Genomic DNA, 12,848 nt, shown 5'->3' with positions numbered 1-12,848 from the left:
TGATTATGTTAAACACATATCAGACTAATACTCATAGGACACATATCAGTGGTAAAATGTCAAATTAAAAAAATATTTATTAAATTTTTTACAATCCTAACACGATTATAACATAATTTTAAAAAGAATAAATATATTTTTTTTTAAATTAAAATTTATTGTATGAACTTTTATTATGATTATGAAAATAAAGAACAAATTATTTTAAACCAGTCATGAAAAACATTTTTCTATAAAAAAATATAAAATATATTTGTACACATAAATCTTTATTTATCAATTTTTATGATTTATAATTATATAATATATAAATCCGTATCAGTCCTATATTTTAAAAGATTATACATATTTAAAGATATTTTTTTTTATCAAAGTTTCACTGAGGAAAGAACAAGGTTTAATGGTTGTCAAATACAGAAAGAAATTGCTTTGAATTCTACAACAAAACATCATAGGCTTTGAATTTTATCGCAGGGCTCATGTATATAAACAAAAAAAAAACAATTGTCGTATAAAAAAATACATCATTCAGGCATGCTCTTGAAAATAAACTAGGCCTTGCCTCAATTCAAGTTGTAAAATTTCAAGTACCCTTTTACATGGGAACTTGCAAATGAGCAATTCATCAATGGTCTTCTTGCTCTGGCTTTTCATGCTGTAGACTAACCAATTGCTTGTAGATGCTTCCAGGTTTGGCCATGAGCCTCTCATGGCTTCCCATTTCAGCAACCCTGCCATTTTGCAGCACTACAATGCTGTCTGCATCACGAACAGTTGAAAGCCTGTGAGCTACCAAAATTGTTGTTCTACCTTCCATCAGTTTATCTAGAGCCTCTTGCACCAGCCTCTCTGATACTGTGTCTAGAGCACTTGTGGCTTCATCCAACAAAAGAATGCATGGATCTTTCAGAATGGCTCTAGCAATTGCAACTCTTTGTTTTTGTCCTCCTGACAACTGCACCCCTCTCTCACCTACCTCAGTTTCATACCCTTTAGGCATTCTACTGATGAATTCATGAGCATTTGCTGCTTTGGCTGCCTTCATTACCTCTATTTCTGATGCCTCCTCTTTTCCATACTTAATGTTTTCATAAACTGTGGTTGAGAACAAAGCAGGTTCTTGCTGAACCAATCCTATTCTCATCCTTAATGATCTCAGGTTTAGGCTTTTGATGTCACATTCATCTATCAGGACTGATCCAGAATCAGGGTCATAAAATCTCATCACCAAAGAAATCACTGTGCTTTTCCCTGAACCACTTTGTCCCACTACTGCTAGACTCTTCCCTGCTGTGACTCTGAGATTCAAGTTCTGGAATATGGTGATGTCAGGTCTCATAGGGTACTTGAAGCTAACGTTTCTAAACTCTATCTCTCCTTTTAGAACAGTTACAATCTTTGAGCTGGGATCATTTGGGGTGATGGAAGTTCTCCTTTGGAGAATGCCAAAAACTGATCCCAGTGCCTGTGATCCCTTGACAATGTCTGGGGTAAGAGCTAGTGTTTCTGCTATTGCCAGAGAAGTGATGATTAAGACCATGAAGGACTTCATGATGTCCCCAAAATTTGACTCTTTCTTCTTGATTAAAACTGATGCATACCAAAGGCCAAGTGCATAGGAGCAGAAAGCCAATAGCTGGGTTATGCCATAGCCAAAACCTGATATGTGGCCCCTTAGAAGAGCTTGTTTGTTGGGTTTGTCCAATTCAGATGCAAACTGGATTGAGATTCTATCTTCTGCGCCAAATGCAGCAACAGTTCGTATGTTGGCAATAGCTTCACGAGCCAAAGAAGTTGCTTTAGAGTAAGCATGGTTATAATCTCCTCCAAACCCCTTGAGAAATAGTTGCTGCAAAAATAATTTAAACTTAGCTATTCTTCTGTTGGTTGTGCACTGAAGAATGATACATGAATCACTTACTAAAATATGCAACATAGAAGAGCAAAACATTGGTGAAGTGGGGTTATGAGGCTAACCTCAGTGATAGAAGCTCCTATGAGAAGGGGAAGGCATGCTACAACCACTGCTGTTAGTTTCCAACTCAATGTGAAGCCAATAACAAAAGCTGTGACAGTGAGAGCTACATTTTGCACAATGGTTGAGAGTCTGTCAGCTAGAGCACTTCTCACTAATGTTGCATCCGCAGCTAGCATGGCTGTCAGTGAGCCAGTGTTGTTCTCATCCTTATCAAACCATGCAACTTCATTGTTCAGAATAGCTGCAAGGTAAATTAAAAGGGTCAGAGTTTTTCATGCCAGAAAAGTTAATGCATGTGATTATAGTAGCAAAGCTTTTGCAGCCATGAAGTACCTGAGAACATTAACAAACGTACACGGGCAGTGAGATGCTCTCCCATCAATGTATAGAAGTAGTGAAGCAGTAGATAAATAGGTATAGTGATAACAGCCACTCCAAGAAATATAAGAGCAACCCTATCTACTTCTTGCTTGATTTTAGAACTCTGAGGAGAATAAAATGCAGTCAAAATGTGAGTGATTCCAAGTGCAAAGAGAGGTGCTTCCATGCCAGCCAATATTGCACCTACCGACCCAAGTACTGCATAGGGCCACTCTGGAGTATTCAGTTTCAGCAAATCCAAAATTGTTGGAGCTGCTGAAGTTGTCTTTGATGGCAAGTGCTGATCACTTGATTGCAGTTCTCCTCTTGTGTCCAACATCAGCTGCTCCTCTAGGGTAAGGTTGTCTGAATGTTCTCTAAAACTAGAATTTCTTGAACTTTCAGAGCGAGATATTGATCTGGAGTTTGAGAGGGTTTGTGATGCCTGCAAACTTACCAGATTCACATACTCTCCATTGTTGGACAGCAATTCCAAATGAGTTCCACTTTCAACCACTTGGCCATTCTTCAACACAATTATTGTGTCTACATCGCGTATGGTGGATAATCTATGAGCAACAACTATTGTTGTTCTGTCTGACATTATTTTTTCCAATGCCTGTTGCACAATGAGTTCTGATTCAGAATCTAGAGCACTTGTGGCCTCATCTAAAAGCAATACTTTTGGGTTTCTGAGCACAGCTCTTGCAATGGCAATTCTCTGCTTTTGCCCCCCTGAAAGTTGAGTGCCACCCTCTCCAACCTGAATTAAAAACAAAATGAAAATTATAGTTTCACAACTAGTTTTATACTATTCTTGGCTTTTAGAAATAAATATATACAATAACTGATATATTGATGATATATTGATAACCTGTTTCACTATACAACCTGTGATTCATAATATGAAAAAAAAGATATTTTCGTTATTTCATGCAAAATAACTGAAATTTTAGGTAAAGAAATGGAGTTGTAAACTGATACAAGTTGTAAATATATCACTTTTAATGTAATAAAAGATAAATTTGAAATTAAATGTTATAAAAAATATTAAAATAATAGTATTAAAAATGGTAATGTGATTGTATAAAAAATGTGGACGGTAATGTATTATTAGCATAACCATCAACATAAAAAGGACTTCTATAAGATAAACTTGATGACTTTTCTATGTTTAGTAGAACACAGATATTATGCAGCTGTTGAAGATACTTATGAAATTGGAAGAAATTCGAGCAGTATTTATTTACCCATTTGAAGATACTGCAAAACTAACCTGAGTTTGATAACCATCAGGCAATGCTTGAATAAAAGAATGGGCATTTGCAGCCATGGAAGCTTGTATGACTTTATCCATGTCTGCATCTTCTTTTCCAAATAAAATATTTTCAGCTATTGTTGTTGCAAATAGTGCTGGTTCTTGACTAACCAACCCCATCTGTTCTCTCAACCACTTCAATTGAAGATTCTTTAGGTCGTATCCATCCAACAGGATCTTACCTAGTGAAAATTAATGCATTAACCTCTCCTCCTAAATATTCAACTCTACATTCACAAAAAAAGGTGTTTGTACTAATAACTAAATAAAAAGTTTTTGGTCTTTTTTTCATATGGCAGATGATGTTGTTAGTTGAGGTATCATATCTAACATGAAAACTTTTAAAAGAAAAAAAACTAAATAAAAAGTGTTTGGCGTAAGTTAATTTTGTCCCTACATTTTCTTCTCTCTACCTTGATGTATCATCACTCTTCTATCTGTTCCCACTTCCCATAAAGGGCCATGGAAATTTCAAAGGAAACCAACTCTTAAAAGGTAATATTAATTACCTGAAGTGGGGTCATAGAACCGTTGAATAAGGGAAACAATCGTGCTCTTTCCGGAACCACTGGGACCAACAACTGCTATAGTCTTGCCAGCACTCACTGAGAAGCTCAATTTTTCAAAGATCATATTGGATCTTGAGGAATAAGAAAAACAGACCTCACAAAATTCAATTTCACCAGTAACTAGTGGCACAACAGTGCCATGATCCAACCTTTTAGAATTGCTTGAAGCGGATGCAATCATGTTCATGATATTGGCTGCAGCAGCACGCCCTTTGGCAATGGAACCAAGATTTGGAGCAGCTTGACCAAGAGCACTTCAAAGAGAAAAAGCCAAATTTGTAACTATGTAACAAAGACACTGATACAACACGAACACGTCATTTAAAAACGTTATTTAAGAGAAGTGTTGGAGCTTTGTAATCCAGAACAAAATTACCAGTTTCTAATGGACTTACAATCCACTAAAGATGACATTGATAATTGTTGTGAACGCTTTTCCTCCATTTGCCTTGTGATGCCTCACAAGTATGCTAGCATACCATAGAAGCAATGCCCAAGCACAAAATAACAAGCCATATGTGAAGCCTACTCCAACTCCTTTTGCCAGACCACCCTTCTTGCCCAAGTTCAGAGCATTATCCAGAGACTTTGAGTATGAACCAATTGCTTTCTCTTCTCCTACAAATGAGTAAACAGTACGCACTTGAGAAATCACCTGATCCACCCAAACATTGGGAAAGAAAAAGATATGTTATGCAAGGCATAGTTAAGGATAAAACACCAATTATGCAACTTCGTTATACCTCAAATAACAACAATCAATCATCTCTAATAACATGAAAAAAAAATATTATTAAACAAAATCTCAATTCCCAAATATGTTTATTTACCTCTTCTGCAACCTTCCCAGCCTCTGCATAAGCTGCTTCACCCTTTTCTGATAAAGTAGACATGATTATTGTATAAGCTCCCCCAGCTAGAGCTATGAGTGGAACCACAGCCAAGGTGAGTAGTGTGAGCTGCCACACTGAGATAAATCCAATGGCAAATCCAACAATGAATTGAGAAAGGTAACGAATGGTGTGGCCTGTCTGCATTCAGCACAATAAACAAGAGCATTTAATCAGCTAAAGAACCAATCTCAGCAATCTTAAAACAACACATCTTCTTTGACTGTCACACCTTGTCACCAATGGCATCTTGTACCAGTATTGCATCACTTGAGATGTGGAAAATGATATTAGAATCCCTGGCTTCATTGTCAAAGAAATCAATATCCTTCCTTAGCACTGCCTGCAAATACTTCAAACGCAAACGTGCCGTTTGCCTCTCCCCTGTTTGCATCCAGAATGCTACCCCTGAAAAATAGTAGTAAAAAGTGATTATGTACTCAGTATATGGTTAATGCTGTAAAAGGGTTGTTGAGGAACACCCAGAAAAGTTAAAGGGCTAATGACAAGAATCTGCACTCCTACTACCACTCAAACCTAACTAGCTAGACTCTAACATCACCTGTTAGAGAGTTTGGAAGAGCATCAGAAGAGTTACTTTACTTAGCTAATGACAAAGACTATCCCTTGTTAGGATCATTACTTAGTGTTCCAACCTCAAGTCCATTGATATAACATCACATTAGGATTAATTAGTGCATATGAGGTATGAGGTATTGTTGGTGTTTCATCACGATTTTGTCCTTAAAAGACATATCAGTGGGTTAGAGAAAGAATGAGTATATAAATTACTCTTAACCTCGACTTTTGAGCGATGTGAGACTATATTGACGGTATCGGAACAATAATTCAAGAATTAAAGAGTTTACGATCCACAGACGATGTCACAGTATCGGAACAATAGTCCCAAAATGTTTACGATCCATAGACGATGTCACGGTTCCAACCTCAACTCCGTTGAGATAACATTGTTATGATCAATCACCGCTTCGATTGATTCTAGCGACGGACTTGAGGTGTGAACTCTTAAAAAGAAAGAAATGAAGTCCAAGTTATAAGATTTACCCATCCAAGCAGATACCAGAACAACTCCTCCAAGGTAGACCAAATACAAAGCATGCTGCAATAAACAAAAAAGCCAAAACTCACTTCATCACATATACACATAAAAAACATACAACTCTAACACAAACACGTTAGAGTCTCATGGTTTATAATCATGGACGTAGCAAAGATGGTGATAGCACCTCAGAAACTCGCGAGGACAATTTGTGAGGGTTATTGGAAAGATGTCCCAAAGAGTCAATCATGCGACCAAACAAAATGAAGAAAACAGGAAGAGCAGCACCGTGGAGACACGAACCAACACTTCCAAGGAACATCAAGACACAGTCAGTTGAATCAGCAGTAGCAAACAAGCCAAAAAACGACACACTCTCAGTTTTGGTTTGTTGGTCCGTTTTAGATGCCACGCCTTGTTCAGGAACTAGTTCCACTTCTGCCATTGTGTTTGAATGTTGAAGAAGAAGATAGAAAGATCAAAGAAAAAAAAAAAGTTGCAGTGTGTTTTATGTTAAAGTTACGGTTGGTGTGTGTTGTTGAGTCTATTCCCGCCAATAAATACAAAGTGGTTAAGGTTTTACTATGCCAACGAACTCTTCGGTTCATAACTATGTTATAGGAAAAATGTTGCATGGGGTGATAACGTTAATTATAGAGCCAACAACCTCTGTGCCGATTTTGTGGTTCCAAGAGCACCATGTTTGATCATGTTACCTGTCACTTCATGAGGCCATGCTTTCTTTGCAATGAGCTTCGTCACTTCACTTGATTTATGGTTGCTAATGGCCATCATTTGGATGGTTTTAATCCAAAGTAGTAGGTGTAACCCTCCAACAAATAAGCATAAAGAGATTGAGATTGTGATTGTGATTGTGATGTTCAGAAAGGTTCCTTCGAACCATGCACTTTGTATTCACAAACTAAAAGAGATGTTTTTCATGTGGAAATGAAAATCAAACTCAAATTATCATGCATATTATCTAAGTTATTTTTTAGATTACATCAAACTCAATTAATTCACTAAACTATATTTTTTAATTGGTTTTCTAAACTGAAAAAAGTTAATCTTACTAAAATTTAACTAAAAATATATACTACATAATAAAATATGTAATTAAAACATATTTTTATAGTCTATTTGAAAAGAGAAATGTTTCACGTTGTATATAATTTTTTTAACAATAGATTTAGAAATAAATATATATAATAAATAGTAAATTTATAATTAAATAATAAAAAATATTAAAATAATAATGTTGGAAGTTGTATAGAATCTGTCCATTATAAATTTATCCTTACTCATCTCACTACAAGAAAATCATGAAATATAAATCAATTTGTAAAAACCAAAATAATTAGTTACAATAATAACTAAATTAGAGACAATTTTAGAAACTAAAAAGAAATTTGATTTCTAAATTAGTTTCTATTATTGTTAAATAGTTTCTAAATTGATATCTAATTAGCAACCAAGGTTTTTGCTAGCAAATTTAGAAACTAAATAATTGGTAGTTAAAACCTTGGATACCAATTTAGAAACTATTTAACAACAAATAGAAAATAATATAAACTAATTTAGAAACTAACTTTTTTAGTTTATAAAATGGTCTCTATTTTAATTACTATGGTAACTAATTATTTTGGTCTCTAAAAATTGGTTTCTATTTAGATTTTTTTTAGTGTCTCAAAATTAGTAAATAGTTTGCGAACTAATAAAAAGTTTATGTGAATATATTAGAAAGTTAATTAATACAAATTAGAACATTTATATAGGTATCTCATTATTATTAAGTCACAATAAATTGTGAAGCTAACTGAGTAACTAATATGATCCATTGAATAACACTATATAAATTTTACCTAGTGAATTTTTTTTCATAAAGTGTGTTATTGACTTTTCTCTCTAACTAGCTCAAACTTTGTTGGTCACATAGGGTTTGACTTCAAAGAGCCCTTTTTCTGCATTCACATCTAGTTGTCAAACATTAATGCTCCATAACTTTCTACCTATGTTAAACCCCTTTTGCTTCTATATACTATTCAATCTTCAATAAAACTTTATCTTTTGAGTCTATCACTTAAATTAATTTTAAGATATTAATTTCTGAATTTCTATTAGAAGATATATTGCATTTAAAGAAAATAGAAAAAATGATACACTTAATGGAAATATACACGTACATGAAGTTTTATGGTGTAGTCTTTTATTTATTCACTTATATGTGTTTGCTAAAAATAGCTCAGATTTATTCCTATGTACTTTTACGAGAGAAACATAAGAAGGAGAAATTATATTCAAAATTCATTTTTCTTTATTTAAATAACTTATACATAAATTTAAAGAAATTATATGAAATAATTTGTATAAATTAGTTTATACATAAATAATGTGAATCAAGATATATGATTTTATCCACTATTCACCATTAGTAATCAATAAGATTCACATCTATGACTTTTAAAAATCTAATTTATATTTTTCTTGAATACTATAATTTTTAATATACATTATTCTCCTAACTCTTTCTTCCTACACCTCCATACTTTCTTGTGCCACCCCCATATTAAATATGAAAATACCATTCTATCTTTTTTTTTCACCTCCTTAGATTTGAAATAATAATGGATTATGTAATCCGGAAGCTAATAACACATCTGAAAAAAAGCTTCCGGATTACATAATCCAGAAGCTAATCTTATGTATAGAAAAGACTTCCAGATTATGTAATCCGGAAGCTAATCACAAAAGACTTCCGGATTACATAATCCGGAAGCTAATTCTGAATCTAGAAAAAGACTTTCGGATTATGTAATCTGGAATATTGAAAAGGATATTTTTGGAATACAAAAAATTTATGGAGGTGGCACAAGAAGGTATGGAGGTGCAGGAAGAAGCAGCCTATTCTCCTTCCCTAATTCCTTACCATGGTAACTTCAAACATTGAATTTACACAGCAACATAAAAAAATTGAAATTGGGCTAGAAATAAAAGAAAGGGAAACCACCAGATTGGGCTTTTGTTGTTTTCATTTAAGAGCCCAACCGGGTAAAATAAGGTAATTGTTTGCTAAACAAACGCCCTTCAAAATTTCAACTTTCTTAAAACCTAATTTTGGAAACCTCAAATTTCACGAAAATAAACTTATGATTTAAAAAAAAAAATCATACACAAAAATGAGCAAAAGTAGAAATAAGTATATATGAAAAAATTGGTTACTTTGAACTAACCCACTAAAATCCGGGGTTTAGATATTATTTTTTAGTTCAAATTAAATGTGGACTATTTTGGCCCGATTCAATAATAATAATAATCCAATATGAACCTAGTTTGTAAAAGTTAAAATAAAATCAATTTTTTATAGAATTTTAAATAGATAGGTAAAGGCAAGGCAATTTTTTTATAGATCTAAATTAAATTTACACATTTTTTTATATTTTTTTCAACTTTTAATTGGTTAACCAACTTTTTTAAAAAATTTAAAGGAAGGAGAATATTAAAATGCATGTGCAGATCTTTAATTAAGAATTAGTAAGAGTAGATTAATGGACTATTTGTTTCAAAATGTTTAGGTTCTCAAATAAATTTTTATTTTTTATGGAACTTTTTAAAGATATTTGAGCCTCTATTTTTTCAGACATTTTTTTATATATTCAAATATATAATTTTAATATCATATGAAAACTTATTTGGAGCCTTTATCTAAAAGTGAAACATTAAATTATTAAATTTCATGTCAATCATACATGTATATCTAAAACTATATTTTCCACTTTAAACGCATATCTTATTTCTTAAGAAAAAAAAAAGTGAGACACAAAACAAATGCACCTTATAGATTACTTCTATGATTCTTATTTATGAAAACAGACCGTTAAAATATATGGATGATTTTTCAGTATAAATTGTTCTTTAACTTTCCGTTTTAATCTTTATATTAAAAAATTGTACATTCTAGTTTCTATTAAGAGATATCTTTTTATCTAGTTTTGTCTTTTTTTATTGTTTTTCTAACAATATAAAATCTAAGGAAGCTATTAAAATATAAAAATTATTTATATAAAAATACATTTTTTAGTATAAAGACCAAAATAAAAAAAATCATGAAAAATGGTGAGCTAAACAAAATAAATGCATCAGCACAGTTTCATATATCTTATAACATGTGCAGGACAATTACATAATCTCATTAAAATAACCAGAAAGATTCACTATTATCATAATTGATTAATGTAACATGTTAAAAAGAAACTAAAGTTCATTGTTTTGTGTGCCCCAGATTAAAAAACACTGATGGTGCACACAAACAAAACAAGTAAACACCATTGATAACAACAAGGAAAAAAACTTCATCGTACTCTTAGATTTCGTAGGTTAATTAATTACCACACACTAATCTTCAATGTGTTTCTGCATTGCAACTAAGCTTTGATCTTCTCACACAAAACTTTGGCACTGGCAAACTGCTTGGTGGTGGTGACAAATTGAACACCCAACTTGAAAAGTCCACGTTTTCAGTGCCATATCCAAATCCTTTCCCTGCCGTTGACCTAAACGACGACGTATAAGCCACCGGAGTTGTACGAAGCCCCATTGTCGGTTTCTTCGTGAGTTCCTCTCTCATGCTCTGCTTTGGTTTTCTGTTGGAAATTTCTTTGCCTCTGTTTTTTCCCCTGTTCACAGCACTTGCAGAAACTGTGGGTAAAGGAAGCAGTGGCGGTTGCTGCTTTTGGTGATAACAGTAAAAGGAAGAAGACAACTCAAATGGGTAAGAAGGAGGAAGATTCATGAGACCTGCATAGGTTCCAACATTGATCTCACAAGGATTTGACATGAACTTGCTTCTGCTGTTCTTCTTCTGGATTTTCATTCTGTTTTGCTTGTTGTTGGCAGCAAAAACTCTCTGTTCATCTTGGTGTGGCTTCAAAACACCATTCATTTTTGTTGCCACAACAACACAAGGTACCTTTTCTATATATAATCCTTATTTATAGAAGAGTAATTAATGCAGAACTATTATAAATGACAAAAATAACTTTTAAAGCAATTGCATGTTTAGACTCTTTAATAGTAAATGTGATCCTTGGTTCAGAAAACAAAATAAATTCAGAAAAATGTTATTGTTCTAAACACTTTTCTTTAATCTAGTGAGATGTGTTTTACAAACAATTTTTTTATATAATCATCAAATATATATATAAAATAACAATTAGATTGAAAAGATGAAGAGAACAATTTTGGTAAGTGTTAACCACTTAACCTATATATAATAGAAGATTTTGATCACATGAATGGATCTGTGTAGTTATTTTCTATGCATGCAGTGGATCTACGTAGAATTTTCTTATATTTTAATTAATATTTCGGAATGTTTAAAAGGAAGTCACCGTTTGCTGCGGTCGGTTACCGGAACAGAATAGTGTAGGACGGTGACCGCCAGAGTATTGAGTGCCGTTGGATTATGTCCTTGGGAATAGCCGTTCAGAAGAGCATGACCGTTGATTCATTTCTTGAACTTGATGATCTGATTAATAACTTCTTTAGTGTGTGTGGACATACTTTTTAGTTTATTTGTCTTATTTTATGTAAAAATGTAGGGTTAATTATCATTCATATACAGTGGGAATATAAATATTTTTTATATTCTAAATTGAAAAGAAAATTAAATTGGTTTTAATATAATTATCATAAAGTTAGCAAGTATGTAGACATTTAATTATATATAATAGATTGATTTTTTACTATAGAATTAATAATAATGCACATAGTTTATATAAGTCTCTCTGTAATTAGTTTTTTTTTCTTCACAAAAATAAAATAACGGAATGCAATGACAAAGAATAGAAAAAGAGGTAATTTTACGAGAAAAAAAAATACAAAAAAATGTATTTAAATTTAAAATAAAATATAAAGGATGAAAAATATTTGTAGTGGAAAATTACAACACGTAAAATATATATTTCATAATAATGTTAAAAATTAGAAAAAGAAAATGATGTAGAGAAGTAACCACACCATTATTTATAATATTATTTATCGTCACATGGCTGTGAGTTAGGACGGTGCCTTTGCCCCCTATCCTTTTCGCCACGCTTTCATCATGTCTACCACTTACTCTCTTCAAAATCACACCTAATATATAATTACAATTTATAAATAGTTATATTGTTACATCTTTTTTTTTAAATATTCAACATTTTGTGAATAGAACGATAATTTAAATAGTAATTAAATAAAAACAATTATAATTAGAATTTATTTTATCTATTTTATTTCTACTTCATAATAAATTCATAAGAATACATTATTAAAAAAATATAAGAAAATAATAATATAATTTAAACAAATTAATATGATTTTAAATTTTGAAAATAATGTAAAAATGAAAATAAAAATATTTTAAAAATGGACAACTATCCATTTATTCTTAATTTATGTTGTATACACTATTACTTATCATTGGTTTTGCTTGTTTTTTTTATTAACAAATGTATTTTTCTTTTATTTTATAATCTTAGGTAGCAGTAAACTAGCATTCACTTCTTGAAAATGTTAATCTTTTGAAATTAAGAAAAATTAAACAACTCTTTAAAAATAAATTTACTTTTATTTTCATTCTTACTTTTGATTATCCGTTATGGTTTTAATTCTTTAACATAAATCCGTTATGATT

General features: G+C 32.0%; 1 protein-coding gene and 2 long non-coding RNA genes across 3 annotated transcripts; 1 reads left to right on the top strand and 2 right to left on the bottom strand.

Moving 5' to 3' along the window:
- Positions 1 to 454: 454 nt before the first annotated feature.
- LOC137816331 (ABC transporter B family member 13-like) lies at positions 455 to 6,707 on the bottom strand. Its single transcript, XM_068619424.1, has 10 exons — positions 6,363 to 6,707; positions 6,181 to 6,235; positions 5,348 to 5,523; positions 5,056 to 5,256; positions 4,621 to 4,880; positions 4,166 to 4,479; positions 3,615 to 3,838; positions 2,312 to 3,101; positions 1,978 to 2,219; positions 455 to 1,849 (listed from the first exon to the last, which is right to left on the bottom strand). The coding sequence occupies exons 1-10, from the start codon at positions 6,618 to 6,620 to the stop codon at positions 626 to 628; spliced, it is 3,744 nt and encodes a 1,247-aa protein (XP_068475525.1). The 5' UTR covers positions 6,621 to 6,707; the 3' UTR covers positions 455 to 625.
- A 3,634-nt stretch (positions 6,708 to 10,341) lies between these two features.
- LOC137816330 (uncharacterized) lies at positions 10,342 to 11,109 on the bottom strand. Its single transcript, XR_011081790.1, has 2 exons — positions 10,970 to 11,109; positions 10,342 to 10,870 (listed from the first exon to the last, which is right to left on the bottom strand). It is a non-coding gene; the product is annotated as an uncharacterized lncRNA (long non-coding RNA).
- Positions 10,998 to 11,854, top strand: LOC137816329 (uncharacterized). The gene is made up of 2 exons (XR_011081789.1): positions 10,998 to 11,137; positions 11,555 to 11,854. It is a non-coding gene; the product is annotated as an uncharacterized lncRNA (long non-coding RNA).
- The last annotated feature ends 994 nt before the right edge of the window (positions 11,855 to 12,848 follow it).

Source organism: Phaseolus vulgaris, chromosome 1, assembly GCF_000499845.2.
Source record: "Phaseolus vulgaris cultivar G19833 chromosome 1, P. vulgaris v2.0, whole genome shotgun sequence".
Taxonomy (NCBI): domain Eukaryota; kingdom Viridiplantae; phylum Streptophyta; class Magnoliopsida; order Fabales; family Fabaceae; genus Phaseolus; species Phaseolus vulgaris.
This window is presented reverse-complemented; position numbering and strand designations above follow the sequence as displayed.

What these genes read in the sequence shown, in the direction of transcription:
- LOC137816331 (XM_068619424.1), bottom strand. Translation starts at nt 6,620, where the DNA reads ATGGCAGAAGTGGAACTAGTTCCTGAACAAGGCGTGGCATCTAAAACG. An exon ending in TCTGGTATCTGCTTGGATGG is followed by an intron (nt 5,524 to 6,180) that starts GTAAATCTTATA and finishes ACTATTTTTCAG; the next exon opens with GGGTAGCATTCTGGATGCAA. An exon ending in AATGTCATCTTTAGTGGATT is followed by an intron (nt 4,480 to 4,620) that starts GTAAGTCCATTA and finishes TTCTCTTTGAAG; the next exon opens with TGCTCTTGGTCAAGCTGCTC.